This window comes from Dendropsophus ebraccatus, chromosome 1 (assembly GCF_027789765.1).
Source record: "Dendropsophus ebraccatus isolate aDenEbr1 chromosome 1, aDenEbr1.pat, whole genome shotgun sequence".
NCBI classification, from domain to species: Eukaryota; Metazoa; Chordata; class Amphibia; order Anura; family Hylidae; genus Dendropsophus; species Dendropsophus ebraccatus.
Genome location: NC_091454.1, coordinates 66,835,208 through 66,852,593, shown reverse-complemented (window position 1 = coordinate 66,852,593; position 17,386 = coordinate 66,835,208). Strand labels below are relative to the sequence as shown.

The 17,386-nt window shown below is 41.6% G+C and overlaps 1 protein-coding gene across 1 annotated transcript in view; it reads left to right on the top strand.

The window, feature by feature from the left end:
• ERGIC1 (endoplasmic reticulum-golgi intermediate compartment 1) overlaps nucleotides 1–17,386 on the top strand; it is a 68,817-nt gene that overhangs the window by 9,655 nt on the left and 41,776 nt on the right. The window contains exons 2-3 of the mRNA XM_069972272.1: nucleotides 9,903–9,964; nucleotides 14,754–14,826. Coding sequence (XP_069828373.1) covers nucleotides 9,903–9,964; nucleotides 14,754–14,826 — 135 coding nt within the window. The remainder of the gene's footprint in view (nucleotides 1–9,902; nucleotides 9,965–14,753; nucleotides 14,827–17,386) is intronic.

Sequence of the window (17,386 nt, the reverse complement as noted above, 5' to 3'; positions counted from 1 at the left end):
AATCCATGGAGGTACAACATGGAGAGAAAAGAGCTGTTGCACATCAAACCTAAGGCTGACACTTATGCCAGTCAGCTACATTTAAAAACCAACACCAGGATGTTGGTATATAATTTAATCAAACCATATTGCCCCATGTACCACGTGCCGGTCTCCTGGTTCACATAGGTCCCTACTAGAGATGAGCGAACCTCGAGCATGCTCGAGTCGATCCGAACCCGAACTTTCAACATTTGATTAGCGGTGGCTGCTGAAGTTGGATAAAGCCCTAAGGCTATGTGGAAAACATGGATATAGTCATTGGTTGTATCCATGTTTTCCAGACAACCTTAGAGCTTTATCCAAGTTCAGCAGCCCCAGGTAATCAAATACCGAACGTTCGGGGTCAGATGGACTCGAACCCGAACCCGGTTCACTCATCTCTAGTCCCTACACTACCCCCACACTGTGTCGGTCAGCGACCGCCAACCCCGCAAAGCGTGCACAAGCAGGGAAGGGAGGCCGTAGAATGGCCCTGCAACCCCAATGTCACAGGACCAAACCCAAAGGGCCCCCCAAAACCCAGCAGGCACCACCGGTGGAGAAAGCTGCCGCCAAACGACACAAGTGTGAATATGGTCTTGTACTCACCATAGCTCCTGCAGGTAGAATGGGAAAGATAGGAGGTACTTGACATGTGAGCACAGGTGTCGCCTGCTTTTTTGGGTCATGTGGGTCTTCAAAGAGGAGTGCCAACTTCTCAGAAAAGGGAGAAAAGTAAAATATGGAGAGAAAAGAGCTGTTGCACATCACACCAATGGCTGACACTAATGCCACTAATGCAAATCCATGGAGGTGTTGAGGTCTTGAGTTAAACTGTTTAGGTGTTAACAGAGGGAACTACATAATATGAGGCAGTTGGTTTAAATGTTATGGCTTTTTTTTGTGTGTGTGTGTGTACAGTAGCACAAAGATTTAAAAGCTGTCATTTTTGGCCTGCTCTTGCTGACAGCCACCAGCCCCCCTGCTGGTCCTCGAGCTGCAACATCTCTGCCCAGCTAATCGATTGCCCTCTCAGCCAGTAACTGATTGGCAGTGGGCAGTCGAGTGGCGCTACAGGGCATGAGGATAAATAAGTATACTGTGTTTAATATGTTCTTGCACCCCAGCCCTCCTATTTTATTAATAACATACTTAATAAGGTTGAAAGAAGACAAGAGTCCATCAGGTTCAACCTAGGGAAACCCTACTTTGTTGATCCAGGGGAAGGCAGAAAAACCTATGAGGCAGATGATAATTGCCCTATGGCAATCAGAATATTCACTGGATCAACTTATCACCAGAAATCTAATGGCCATAACTTGTAATATTATATTTTTCAAGAAAAGCGTCCAGGCCTCCCTTAAACTTATTTAATGAATCAGCCACGACAACCTCATGTGGCAGAGAGCTCCACAGTCTCACCGCTCGTACAGTAAGGAATCTGCGTCAATGCTGATTGTAAAATCTTCTTTCCTCTAGACGTAGAGGATGCCCCCTAGTCATGGTTACAGACTAATATATATATATATATATATATATATATATATATATATATATATAATTTTTTATTTTTTTGTATTTCTCCTTTGAATTGTCACTATTGTTATAAAAAAAACTTTTGACATTCAGAGAGACATGTCAAAAGTTTTGATCGGTGCAAGTGTTCAGAGCCTAACCAACTGTGAGAACGGGTCAAAAGAAGGCCGCTCTGTGTCAGTGAAAATAGTTGGGCTCATAGATCTTCATTATGAGTCTAACTCATCACGCGACACAGAGCCGTGAGAGGACCGCGCTGAGCACCATCTTCCAGCTGGTTCTCACAATTGGGCGGTCTGAACACTCAGACCTGGACCAATCAAAACATTTGACATCTGACATGTCAAAAGTTTAAAGGTTGTTTTTTTTTTTAAACGACGGGTACACTTTAAACAGTCTCAGAACTCAAAGCATCATAATGAATGATGGGGTCCAGTCCATAGCGGCTGGTCAAGTAGTCACGGTGGGCGGGGACTTCGTCAAGTAGTCACTGGGCCCTGGGCCCGCTCCGGCGCTGTAATCACGTCCCTCCGGGCGTGTTGTAAAGCGGTGCCTGGTGACGTCACTCGGGGGTGCGGCATTGCCACGCCGACGTCTTTACTAAGCTGCGCATGCGCAGTGCAGCCTGAGAAGGCGCTGCTGTACTGCGCTTGCGCGGCGTAGTACAGCAGTGGCTTCACCCACTGTACTGCGCATGTGCAGCTTAGTAAAGACGTCGGCATGGCCGACGTGCAATGCCGGGCCTCCCGAGTGACGTCACCAGGCGCTGCTTTACAACACGCCCGGAGGGACGTGATTACAGCGCCGGAGCGGGCCCAGGGCCCAGTGACTACTTGATGAAGCCCCCGCCCACCGTGACTGCTTGTATGGTAATTTGCATAGAGCGCGGGACACAATTAAACTAACTTTGCGGGCTGAATGTTCATGGGACGGAGGGTACAGGGGGATGGTTAGGAAGCGTGCTGGCTGATGTACCAGCACGTTTCCTTAGATTTATGGCCATTTTTTGTGTGATTTGATTCCCTTTAATTGTCATTCTGAATAGGATTACATGCTCGCAGCTGAAATTTCATCTTGCTGCTAGTATGTAAACGCCACCCCCCTTAACCTGTGACGAGAAAGTGTATTACATTAGCGGTCCACGCTCCAGCTTGCTTCGGGGGCTCCCGGCATCCTGACGTCCTGCTCACCTAGTCAGCTGCAAGACTGAGGAAGACATCAATGTGTCAGGATAGAAAATGCATAGTACAATCACATGTACAGAGTTTTGGCTGCATGTTTTTGATGCTGCGTATTATGTCTTATGGGTTTAAAACCCCAAAACACTCTGTATGCCGCATCTAAAACGTGTGTGTGAATGTATCTGAACTATAGAAAGTGCACAATGGGGGTGTTTTAAACTTTTGTTTTATGTATGTTTAAATAAACTTTCTATGTTTTAATGGAGCTGTGGAATCCACTCTTGTCTTTCTGATTGACTGCATTGGGGAACGGCCCAAGCATACTCTACGTGCTCCTTCTTAAGAATCCAGTGGTGTGCGTAGGACAAGCACTCAGAGGGAAAGCTGATTGACCTGCTTTCTACACAACAACACAATTTAGAAACAAACAGGAAGTAGCAGAAATATTCTACGTCAGTGCAGGAAATGGTTGTTTTTAAAATATATATATTTACAAAGTGATACATACAGAAGGATGTTAAGTCCTTATCTTGTGCTCTGGAAGGCTACTTCCCATACGCTGCTTTATCATAGGTATACATTGATTTAGTTGGTAACAGGCAGTGCTGTCGCTGCTCCCGGTCCGGCTTCTGTATATGTCATGCCCGATCATACTGATTAGGGTGAACAAACATCCTAGATCCGTGAATAAGCATTACATGCAGATGGCTGAAGACAAACACTCGGTTACTATCCTCAAGTGGCTGAAAGTACATTATTATCCTTTTTCTTTTTCTTTTTTTTTAAATTTATATAAAGCACCAAAAATTTTTTACTGTAGCTAATGCTATATTCCCTGACATGGCATACACTTGATGTGATTTGCAGCTGAGCCACACTCTCATAATAGATAGTACTTAATTTGCTTTAAAAATGTAAATGGCCAAGAAAAGCCAACTACATAGCCTATGTGCCAATGTATGGTTGGACTAAGAAGTTTCCTCTATCTAAACATGCTTCATAGACTTTCTAGGACTACAATAGGCATGGTTGTTTTAGTGGCCATCTTTAATGATAGTCTCAGCAGATTTAACTCCTTCCTGACTTGGTGACCTTAAATTTAAGATGTTTTTTTTCTCCTTGTCCGTGGTTCTGGCGATATACTGTACATTTTCTGATAGACTCCCTTTTACAGTGATAAGAAGCGTTCTAAAAATTGCCTGATCTATAAATATACCGTACATGTATATAATTTACTGTTTGATGCTCCTACTTACCATGCATTCATGTAAGACTCGGGTCAGTGGTTAAGTAATGTTTTCATTCCTTATGTCGCCTTAGATCCTTAATGCACACAGTGCTTTCATTGTAATTTGCCTGTGATGTCATTTTTTTTCCAGTCATCAAAGCAACAATGTACTCTTTTTACTTCCTGTGTAACAATATTTTCTTGATCTAATTTCCTCCTATTAACGTGCAGATTTCTTACCAGCGGCTCTGTCTGCCTTCATTGGTATCCCTTTTAATTTTCTGGCGTAATGATGATCGCAGTCATAGGACAGTCACATGTCCCTGGTCTTTTTTGGCCTTTGGAATAAATCATTACTTAATAATTCTAACAGACCTGGAGGAGCCTTTGTGTTTTCTTTGCACAAACTTTGCTATGTGAGTGTTTAAACAGTGTAACACAAGTATTTCTATTGTATATCTGCCATTGTAAAATATGTACACACTGTTAAGTGAGAATGGCTGGGATCCGTGATTTGTAATAGTAGTTAAGTTTACTGTGTTAACAGTGTTACAAGTTTACTAGCTTTACCTAATGATCTGTCAGTCAAGTTATTCCCTTCTACTGTTCTTGGGGAAGTTTGTTGGACAACTTGTTTTGAAGCTGTAGTGGTAGTTATGTTGGGCGCCACCTAGCTTTTCCAAACTAGAATGGTGCAGCTGCTTGGTTTTATAGCGCAGACCAATGCTGTGGGGAAAAAAAATGCATGCAATGTGTGCAATCCGTTTGGATGTTTTTTTTTACTTTTGACTTTTTTTTTTTTTTTTTTTTTTTTTTTAGTGTACACAAAAACATGGTTTATGTGGTGTATATTAAAAGTTATCACTTAAAAACAGATATGTTAAATAGGCTCCAAAAACGCAGTGTGAACCCAGCCTTACGCAGCCCAAGCCCTACTGTGAATGAGTGCTAATCTCGTATATTGTACGACCAGAGAAACAGCGAACGCATTATATATCAGATGCACACAAAAAAATGAATTGTCAAAAATTGAAAATCTTTAACAAACACCACAAGCAAAGTTTAAAACCACTTAAAATTGACCACAAGGGTCAAATACAGGGTGTGGTGACCCCCACAATCATTAGGGTAATGCCATAGCACCAGGAACAGACAATTTAGTAACCTCTATGGCTAGCATGTAAGTACACAAAAAGAGAAGACTTCAAAATAAAGATAAATAGAAAATAGCAGCAAATCATCAGAAAGTGCCTTAACATGATACCATATTACATGACATGCATCCCTCCTGGTACAATATCACCAATCTCGTATATTGGCCATCAGCCGTTGTTGGGTTTTTGTTTGTATTGACTGGTCCAAACAACTCAAACAGACGATTAATTAATATTTGCGTCTTCATTTTCTGATCACTAGCCATCTTACACAGGGCCATGGACCATTACTCTTGTCTTATACTCAAATTGCATACCATTGTAAATCTCACCCCAAAAGTTCACGCATCCCAGATACACGCTGCCACTACTTATCACATGTCGGCAGTATTGTTCTCCAGCAATCAAAAGGGTTAAACATGCTATGGATGGCTATGATTCTTTTGGAGCCATGCCAAAAATAAATAATTGGAAATCAGCTGCATATCCCATTACGCAGATTATTCATGTGGCCTTTCCTGCATCATAGTCAAGCTCTCATGTGCTTGTTAACTGTGTTTCTCAGCCCATGTAACAGGGCCCTTAGAGTGCTCTTTGATTCCTTTGGCAAGGAATGATGGAGCTGGATACTGTCAGGCTACATTAACCTCCATTGTTTCTGCTGTGGGTAGAAGAGGGAGAAGATGTGGTAGAATGTAATATCTACTTACTGCATGGCTGAACAAGAGCTAGTCGCCATTGCAATTCAATTATGATCGCTGGTGATCAGGTTGCCCAGCTTTGCCCTAAGTGGACTTCACATATTATTATTATTATTATTATTATTATTATTATTAATAATAATAATAATAATAATAATAATAATATTTATAAAGCGCCCTTGATTCCAGAGCGCAATACAAGTGATAAGGGGGTAACAAACAGAACATTACAAGATCAAAAACACATTACATGAATGAGATAAATGACAAACTGGTCATGGGAAAGAGGACCCTGCCAGCGAGGGCTTACAATTTATAAGGTAAGGGGTGAGAGACAGAAGGTAATGTGCAGCCAGTCAAAGTGTGATGCAGAATTGTAGGTTGTAGACTAGTTTGTAGAGATGGGTTTTCAGGTCACTTTTGAAGGTCTTGATGGTGGATGAGAGCCAGATGTGTTGGTGTAGAGTGTTTCAGAGTATGGGGGAGGCTCGGGCAAAATCTTGGAGGTGGTTGTGTGAGGTACGAACAAGGGGGGAGCACAAAAGGAGGTCATTCGACCAAGTCAATGAAATATTCTTACCCATTGCATGTTTTTTTTTTTTTTTTTAGAAGGCCCCTTTATACAGAATCACCTTTAAAGGGCAACTGGTCATAGCTTTCATGCTGCCTGAACCATAAGTCATTGGGACGGTCCCTTGAGGCTTCTGCTAGTCCTGATTGATAGAGCTCTCACTATACCCAAGCATGGAAGGATCTGTCAATGAAGACTGGTGGGGTGTAGACAAAATACTGGGGTCTGCTCCTGTTCAGGCAGTATGGAAGTGATGACAGGCTGACTGAAAAATGAAGACATTGAAGCTCCCCTATGGGTAGTGGACATGTTGGGTATCTAGTAGCTGCTCTAACTTGAAACAACATCAATGTAGCAGCAATTCAAATTTTCTCAGTGTATTAAAGCTGAAGATATGGGGAAGTAAGTGAGGACTTATCATGTCCAATGAATTCATTACTTATGCCTGTATTCATCATGACATGTCCTCTGGTGTCACAGTGGAAGAATTTCCTAGTAAGCGGCTCACATCTTCCTCCTAGTCTTGGCTCAGGAAACAGGAGTGAAATGCATTCCTCCAACCCATCCTGTTCTCACCTTCTCTGCTGCTTTGTTTGTCTGGAGGAATGGACAGGAGCCGCCACTGGGCGTCAGCTTTTTGACGGCAGGAAGTCCATTTCTTTCCTCTGAGCAGGGCCATGATGTCATGGCTTGGCAGTAATGTAAATAGTATGTGACGGAGACTAGGAAACTGCTGACATTTTCATGATTTAGATGTGAGACGTGTCCAGCAGGTTCACTAGTGTTCAAGGACCTTTTATTAACATATTTGGTCAAGGGTATATTTTTCCAATACGGCTTTGTATCAGAATACATAAATGGGGTATGGGGGGGGGGAATTTAGTCAAGATAGTTGTTGGCTATCTAATGTGTATGGCAAGCCATACAGTTGCTACAGAATGGACGCCGTGCCATTTTCTTCTAATATTAGAATATTTTTACATCAGTAGAATAGAGCTTTTTGTTTGTGAAGTTCAGTAAAGTCATTCTATGACTATGAATCCTGAATTTATGCCATTATAAGATCAGTGGGTCAGTAACATGGCTATGGGATATTCATCAGTAATTCTTCACTTACTAAGTACCCTGGTTATTTTATCTTAATGCCACTCATTTTATCTGCTTTTATGTTTAATCAGTTTGAGGATTACTTTAGGAAGGGACCGATTCAAGGATGTGGATTATACCTGTCAGCATTCTTTTGTAACCTTAATATAGCACAGGAAGCTGGTCTTTCCTGGCGGCTATACTGGAACTGTAAAGCTTCCATTTTTTTTGTTATACGTAAATATAATATTATTGTAAAAACCCAGGATTGATATTGAGCCGCAGAGACCACAGTAGGTGTTAGTCAATTTAATTGGGATTATGTCAGTCTGACATCATCCAAATTTTATTCAGCTATACGAATATCCGAAGTGTGCCATGTGGAGCAGTGGTGAGTCTGAATCTATTGAGCCCAATATAGAGTTGTGCTTATGCGATCGCACAACCCCATCAGGTGGGAACTAGGTGCATATGGTGGAGGTAAGCTCTATATGCTACACTAATAGGTGCCTCTTATCCTTCCTTTTTTTCTTAAAGTCAATACAAGTTACTTTGTGCCCGCTATGTGTTGGTCTACTGTATAAACAGAGTTCTTTTTATCCAATGGATTACTGCCCATCACAGTTTACAGTCAAAGCTGGCCATTTACTGGGCTATAATGGTATAATGCTTGTAAGGATGAGCAGAGTTAGTCATTGAAGTGGATGCATCTCTCTCATGTGCGTCATGGTGCTTGCAGGTGGCTGACCGTGGAAGTGCCAGAAGTTAGACACCCATCCTGAAGACAAACAATCTGTTTTGTTAGGCTGGATAACCCCTTTAATATTAACAGTATGTGCTAACATTGTGGTTGCCACAAGCAGACAAAGCTATGCCCACAAGCCATAGCCAATGGCAATGCGATTTACCTCCAAATTTGCACAGCAAGCATTCACTGCATATGGGTGCATTACCATCCACTTGCAGCAATGATAATGACAGAATGTAGCCTAGTGTGGTTTAATACCAAATGTCATATTTGACCGTGGCTTGTCGCCTATAGAGGGATGGAGACCTCTGTCCAGAACAGCTCAGCATTATTCATGTGTGAACAATTAAAGGAGGATTTTTATTGAACAAGCTATTTTGGCTATTAAATTTTATGGAAAGTTACTGTGTAGGCCTTTTGTTACCAATACAGTTACCTGATTCATTGTAGGTGAGCCTTCCTAGGTTTAGTATTTAATGCAATGTAATATGTAGCCTGCAGGTAATAGCTTTGCTGTTAAAGCCCTGAAACCACCTTTCTAAGAGTGTTTATTCAGTAATGGATTATCTCACTCATTGCATACCCTAGATTAAGGCTCTTTTAACAAGCTCCAATTGTATGCTGCTCTTCATTTGTGAAACACATGAGCTTAACCTTGGGATAAACTGCCTTAGCAATGGCATGTCAAACCCTTTTATTAAAGTCCCTTCAGGTCTGTGCCAAAGCAGCTCCTTTGGCTTTGAGCCCATGCTGTCAGTTATCTGGGCAATTTAATACATTTGACGTGGAGGGAGTCAAGTCGTATGTTGGTTTTAGATAGAGAAGTGGAAAAAGAAAGCTGTATCTTGTATTCTTGCCCCTTTTGTTCTAGGAGTCTTGTGTTTCAGAGGAGATGTCGCATATGTGTCATGCAAGTTAACAATAGTGGTGGAGACGAATGCAGGATGAGACTTGTCCATGCCCCTAACCCGAATTGCGCTTGTGATATTTTTATGTGACGCCACTGTATATGAGCTTGGTCTATCCATGGGTGTTCGCTCGCATACGGAAATTTGCATAAAACAGGGTTTGGGTGTAAAGTTAAAGTATTATTTCTGCTGCATGTAAATATATACTTAAATTAGTTGTATGTGCACAAATCTGTTCCTAAAATAGGAATTATAAAGCATTCCTTATACACCAAACAGCTCATCAGCAGGCTGGGTGTCGGCATCCTGCTAATCTAATATTTTTTGCTCAGCCTAAGCATAGGCCATTAGTATGTATTACTGGAAAACCCCTTTAAATTAGGAGCATCAGAGACCAGATTTTCAGAGCAAAACAGACTGATGAGATATCCACACGATTGGCATGGTGCGACACTTGGAACCCCTGCCAATCAGCTGTTTAGCGCCTGTACTACAGTGTGTAGCAGTGGTGATGAGTAACTGCAGCTCAACTCCTGTTTAAGTGAATGGCATCAGAGCTGCAGAGTGACCAGCCATGACTTGACCCATCCTGTGGATACCTCATTAGTCTATTTTGCCCGGAAAACCCCTTTAATGATTGTAGATAACTTTTGGCAGATCTCTTCTTTATCGTTTAATACACTTATGTGATCACATGCATGTGTATTTAGGCAACCTCTGACTATTTCTCTTAGGCAATTATTTTAATTTATTTATTTTTCACTCTAGGTTTGACATCTACCGGAAGGTGCCCAAAGATCTAACACAACCCACCTACACCGGTGCCATCAGTAAGTAAAATATACAGGAATCTATCCTATATGTCTGTACTTTTATTTGCAGAGTTATTTAATTCAATAATTTTACTTTATTAATAATAAACCTGGGAAATTATCTGGTTTGTCTGAACCCGAACGCTCTGCATTTGATTACCAATGGCTAAAGAAGTTGGATACAGCCTATGACTGTATCCATATTTTCCAGGCAACGTAGGGCTGCATCCAACTCCTTCAGCCATCTGTAATCAAATGCAAAGCGTTCAAGTTCAGACAAACCAGATAATTTTCGAAGTTCGCTCATCTATCTCTATGGTATTAAAGTAAACATCTGCCCAAAGAATGCATGTTCTGTCATGTTTTGGAGGTACAGCAGGCAAATAGAATACATTGTAAAACACTTGTCCAAGAAAAGATAGATATAAATGTCCTTGGTTTATCAATAACATGCCGGCATCACAGTCCCTGGTGACTACGGGTAATACTGGTCTCCTTTCCCTAAAGTAGAGCTGTATAATACGGCAAACTGTGCAGCAGTACTTAACCATCCCATCAGTGTTATCAGCAATGGGTTAACAATACACATCTTAAAACCCTTATTGCATGGCTTTAACCTCCAAAAAATAGGCTGCACATGTAATCCAGCAAAACATTTGTATATAGAAAGTTTCATACTTTCATGTATAAGCGTTTACTTTTATCTGGCTGCCGCCACTTATGAGGGCCCCCGGATTCACCCCAACAGATGTTAGGGTAGTAAAGATAAGGCAAGTTGGATTTCAAATGACTGTCTCTTTAGTTCCTTTGAGAGATAAGCCACAGCCAGAACTGTCTGAGGGTATGTGCACACTGAGGAAAAGGTGAGGAATTAGGAGAGGAATTGAAGAGGAATCTTTGGGGATTCTGCTAAAAGAATCCTATAGAATTAATGGGGGCTTAAATTCTGCTTGAATTCTACTTCAATTTCTTGAGAATTGCTCAGTGTGCACATACCCTGAGAGAGGCTTTAGCCCCATTGCACGGAGCAATCTCCGAGAGCAAGCGAGCCCCAACCTGTCAGGTCAGCACTCGTCTGCTTTGTTTTTCTGCTCGCTGCCAGCCCTATTACATGCACTGACATCAAGCAGGTAAGTGCAGGGAGCCACAGGGAGCTGGGGGTCAGTTGATAGAATTTATACCTCCTGGTTGTGAGCCACATACTGGCTTGGGTTTACTGTGTGCAAGAATCATCCCATCATGCTGATTATCCTATTAAAGGGGTTTCCCAGGACTTCAAGATAGGTCAATCAATAGCTGATGTGGTCTGGCACTTGGTGCCATTACTGATCAGCAATTTGCTAGAACCAAGGCAACTGCACAACACAGTGGGAAACAGATGACTCCATAGGTTGTGTAGTGGCCGTGTTGCTGCGTCGGTGTTGGGTTACCGCAGCTCAAACCCCATAAAACCCCTTAATTTTATTGAAATTTTAAGAGCACTTTAAGAGGATTGGTTTTAGGTCTGATAAATAGATCTGAAAATTAGCTTTATAATTTTAGTGAGAAATTGAATTCACATTCTAGTCACATGCTGGCTAAGATGTTTCTTCCTGGTATTTATTTCCTCTGACATCAATGCATATTTGCTAAATACTGGTACTGTAACAATGCTCCTTTGTGCCCTGCACACACTAATCTTTCAGGTCCTGCTGATCCGTGGCCACCGGGCATAGTGATTACCAAGTCTGCTATGTTAACTGTTTAAGGATTAATAAAAGAGAAAAGTTTACTTGTTTTCCATGGAACCATAGAATTAAGTTCTTCCTGCCATAAATAACATGGGCCTGAGTGCCCATTATACTTCAGCTCCCTTCATAGGCCATCATGCTTTCATGGGCTGACCGCAGGGGAGACATTTGCCTGGGGACTCGGGTTTTCCCCTCACTTTTTCTGTTGCCATATTGAGATCTGTATAACAAGCTGATGTTCCCCAATTCTTATGGCCTTAGTCGGTTAGAAGCTAAGCAAATGTCATTCATGAACTCTAGGGGAAATAATTTTGCTACCAACATAATCTGACTAGTGTGACCACGTGCTGAAAAAGTGCCTAAGATGTGTTTGGCAGATCCTGTGGATTGTGGCTGGAAGAAGTCTTCATTATGGGATAGAAAAGGAAGTCTATTAGGGGGACTATCTATAAGGAGGCTACACAGAGGGGGCCATCTATAAGGGGACTTGCTGTTTTACTGTCTCCACATATTTGGCTGCACACAGGGGCCCGCTGAGGCTCTGTCTCCCAAGATCCCACAAAAACCTTGGAGTCTGCCCTGTGTCCTTTTTATGGACAATACATTTTGACATATTCTACTACATCTATCTTCAATGTTCATGTCTAAAAAGACCTATGAAACTCTAAATATGATAAACTGGTAACTTATTGTCAGGTGAATTACATATGGCAACTGTCTGTACAAAGACCTAAGAGATCATAAAGTGTTCATTGTGAGAGATGGGGCTGGTTTAACCAGTTAATGCAGGAATGTCAAACTCAGGCCCTCCAGTTGTTTTAAAACTACAAATCCCATCATGGCTGGACAGTTTAAAGTTTTAAAACAGCTGTAGGGCCTGAGTTTGACACGTCTGAGTTAATGAAAAAGAAATGTAAAAACTTATCAGAATTTCCAGGATATATATTTTTTTATAATAACTTATCAGTATAAGCTCTCAATGTCTTGTTGGTGTGGGTCTGACACCTGTCACTGCCTGCCTGTCAGCTGTTTGTCACAGCTGTGGTGCCTGCAATACACAGTGAACAGAAGCAGACTGCTCCGTATATTGTGTAGTGGCTGTGCAGGGTTACTGCAGCTCAGCCCCCACAGGAGGTAGTAAGCTACAGGAATTCGGCACAGCCATTACACTATTTACAGGGTTATCTTTTTCAAGCTCTTTTTACTGTATATGTAGGAGCCTCAACTTATACCTCATTGACGGTAAACCCTTGTTTTCTTACTATGTTACTGTTATAGTAGGTAATTCTCTATTAAGTTGGGATACCCTTTGCTTTATCATAAAATACGGTAGCTATGCTATCCACAGAGCATGTACTGTGATGTTCCCTCTTCTCTGCTGTGTTTTCACAGTCTGCATGTAAAAATAAAGTTCAGATTTATTTAAATCCACATAAATGCTGTACCATTCCTGAGACCAAGGACTTCATGAGCTGTAAGCACTGCTACCTAGTACGTGAGCCTCAGAACAGCTTATCAGCTTTGCTGGGATTTTGTGCGGGCCGGAAGTCTAGCTGCATCACTATGTAAATGAACTTATTCTCTTAACCCCCTGTCACCAAGGTATACACTGCTAGTAGGCTGTAGGCATTACCCCTGTGAAAACATGAGCTATGTATTGTCAGCAACACTGCATATGCATTCATAGGACAGATTTAAAATGTCACTTTCTTTAAACTTGTACTAATTTGAGGTAAACTCAATTTGCCCCAGTGTGCAGTCAATGGCCAGACTAAGGCTGGGGCAACACAGAGATTTTTCCCATGTCCAGTCACAAAAGCAGAAATTGCTGTGCTGCACTATGTGGATCATGCGGCATGTCATCTAAGTAAGAAAAGGGGCAGCAACTGCAACCCAGCAATTGCAAGAAATCCATCCATAGATCCATAGATTTCTTCTGACTGTTGCATTGCAGCCACTTATAGGTCGCAGTATTACCCCATTCATTGATAGACGGAGTGCAATCACTGCAGTGCAACATGGCAGTCTTTGGTTTGCAACCAAAATCTCTGTGTAGCTCCAGCCTGAGAGCAATGGGTCCCAGCCAAACTTTGAAAAACTGCAGAAAGTTGGCAATGTAAAGAGTAAACTTGTAACTTGCAAGTGGCTTATTTGAAAATCTGTCCATGTTGTTTATGGGGGGTGGGGGGGGGGAGGTGGTGACACATTTACTTCGGCATACCATGTATAAGACTGCATTGCTTTTAGTAGCTTAACCTTTTACATTTTTATATTAGTAGATAAGCAGCAATGCAGTCCTAGCTTTTTATATTTTATGTAATAAATCATATGCAGGACAAGAAGCAACATTTTTTTTTTTTTTAGCATCACTGAAATGTATTTTCACTTCTTACCTTGGTAATGGTATACTTCAGTCTTATGGACAATGTCTACATCCCATGTAATATAATAGATATACTGTGCAAAAGTTTTAGACAAGCGTGGAAACAATGCAGAGTGTTTATAGTTTCTTCCAGGTACACTTGCACTTGAACTCGTCAGGTTGTTGTAGAGTACTGGTCATTATGAATCTTCACTCGATCGGCATGCAGTCGCTCCTGTCAGTACGATGAACAAATATTTTTCTGATTCAGTAAGACTCGTGAATGGAACTGGTCCGGTTTGGTTGTACCAATAGTTAAGATGCCTTTCTGATAGGAAGCATCTTGCTTATCAGCATTTTTTTTTTTCACACCTGCCTAAATCTTTTGCACAGTACTGTAGGTTTATTAATAAGTATTTGCATTGCCACGGTGAGTGGAGATTCCTGTCTCTCTAGACCTTTGCCTCCATTGCTGGAACAATAAAACATAATCTGTATCTTTCTAAAAACTCCCTGGCATCTCACAGATAATGTTTTATTTCCCAGGCTGGTGGGTTGTGAGTCAGTCACATCTGCTCTTTGAGTAATATTTGGTTTGTATGTGAAATCCATGTTGACCGTCCCTCCTGCGCCTGTTCACATGATGGTGACTGTACAGTCAGTGATACGTTTTAGATCTTCCAGTAACACACTCTTGCTGTTTTCTTTCTCGCAGTTTCCATTTGCTGCTGTTTCTTCATCACCTTTCTGTTCCTGTCAGAGTTGACTGGATTTATTGCCAATGAAATGTGAGTATTTACCACAAATAAACCAGAAAGCTAGTGTGGGATATACGTGAATGGATTATGCTAACCGAGCATTCATTCTAGTCTATATATACAGCAAGTCAGCTTATTGGGCAGATACATAAAGAATCTTCTAGATGTCATAGAGGGGGCATACGTAAAGAAAATACCAACACTCATATAGAGGGGGGTAAACTAAATCCCCTAAATGTTGTTGTTTTTCAATACATAGGTAGGTCAGATGAATAGGCCACCAATGAAAACCTCCGCTTAGACCTATTTAAACTGTGTTGTACTGTAGAGTACAACACACTCCTGTTTGGGGGTCTCTAGTCTGATCTTTCTGTCCCTTGAGATGTAAATGCATTTGGCGCCCACTTAAATCATAACTGAATTGGTCCGTCTTTCTATTAAAGGGATATGCCGTAGAAAAAAAATCAAATCAACTGGTGTCCACGTTTATATAGATTTGTAAATTACTTTAAAAATATATATATATATCAATCCTTCCAGTACTTTCCAGTCTGACACAGTGCTGTCTGCTGCCCCCTCTGTCCATGACATGAACTGTCCAGAAAAGCAGCAAATCCCCTCAGAAACCTCTACTGCTCTTGACAGTTATGGTCACAGACAGAGGTGGCAGCAAAAAGCACAATGTCAGACTGAAAAGAATACACCATTTCCTGTACACCTTCAATAGCTGTCTCGCAATTCCTTGATACACCTGTAAGGTTTGGCTTGACCAAGAATTTGTGGTTTCTCAATGGACTCCTGTGGTGGTGGCAGCTTATCTTACTCAGAACAGTAGGGTCGGGCAGTTGAAGTCCAACATGCCCAATGTCATCTGTCACGAAGGAGTGTCAAGAGGCACCCATACATATTAGTCAGTTGGTAGGTTTGTCCAACTCTCCAGTAGTGTGTATGGACACCCTTTCGGGCCTTTCTCAAGCAATGGCACAAGTGTAAATTAGGCATAAAGGTGTCCAGACTAATAACTTAGCCATTCAGGAAGACTACATACGCAGGTATCAGACGTCACATAGTAATTGCTATGCTTACTGTACAAACAAACATCCCAGCTATGTTTGCTGAATCACAAGCAGGCCTTTTCCTACTTGTCCAACCACCAGTAGTTAAAACATCACTACTACTACCACCAACGTATAATGAAAGTAACAGCTATCAAGACCCAATCTTCAGGGGGGGGGGGGTCCAACGGCTGTCACCCCTGTAATTTTCAGAATGGCGCCCCAGCTTATTGTTACAAATAGAGCGGTGACTTTTGCATGCAGTCGAGCCCCCCGTGATTTGACGCTTATTTCCTATTCTGTCTATAGGCAGTAAGTTATTTAGCTTGGAATACCCCTTAAGGGTGCGTTCACACATACAGGATCTGCAGCAGATTTAATGGCGCAGATTCAAGGCAAATCAAATCTGCTGTAGATCCTGTACGTGTAAAAGCACCCTTAAGTTACTTTTTAACCATGTTGCATGATTCCAAGTACTGTCCTTTCCTTCTACCTTAAGGTTAAATCTACATTTCTAGCTGAATGTGCTCATTTATGAACAGATTACATATTCCTGCTGGCATTTTCTAATATAAGGTAATTCTTTTACTGGCTACTCCTCTGCTTCCCACAGACATTCTCCGAGCCCTTGTAATATTTCCTGGACAATGCTTTGCTTCCCATCCTGTATCATCATACTGGAGTGCTCACTAGGTGAAGGTCCTACCCCCAAATTAAGTCAGTCCATATCTTTCTCCCTTAGGGCCCTATTTCACCGGACGATTATCATTCAGATTATCGTTAAATCGTTCGAATCTAAACGATAATCATTCGGTTGAAATGCAGTTAACGATTAACGACCGAACGAGAAATCGTTGATCGCTTTATAAGACTTGGACCTATTTTTATTGTTGCTCGTTCGCAAAACGTTCGCATTGAATAAGGCATCGAACGCAATAGCGAATAGCGAAGAAAAAACTATCACAATTACGATCATAAGTAACGATTATCGTTCCATGGAAATGAGTGAACGTTTTTAGGTTTTTCGCATTAGCGGTCGTTTGAGATGGTTAATCGTTAATGATTATGCAAACGATAATCGTCCGTGGAATAGGGCCCTTAGCTTTACAGTGGCAGTGACTGCAGCCTTGGAGCACTGGTTAGCTCTACCCCTAGGGTAGTGGAATATAATCATGAAGGTTTGGCTTTGCTGAAGAGGCATGTTTTTTTCTATAAAGGAAGACATGACTGTCAAATAGAAGTTGTGCTGCTTATATTAGGAGAACCTAACCTGGATGTACAGTAGGTTTAAGAATTATGGCACTGAAGACACTTGGTTGCTGGTTCCAGGATGTCTGGTATGGGTCCGTAAGGGACCATAGTGCTGTTTACTCTTAGGGCCCCTTTAGCGTGGCCAACCTTGTTTTCTATATCTATGAAATCAGCACTCGTTTGAGCCTTTACATGGCTCAACCCTAATGCAGGCAGGCTCGCATATGTTTTTGTAGCCCTCTACTTCCGTTGTTTATCTGACGCACAATCTCTATTACACAGGA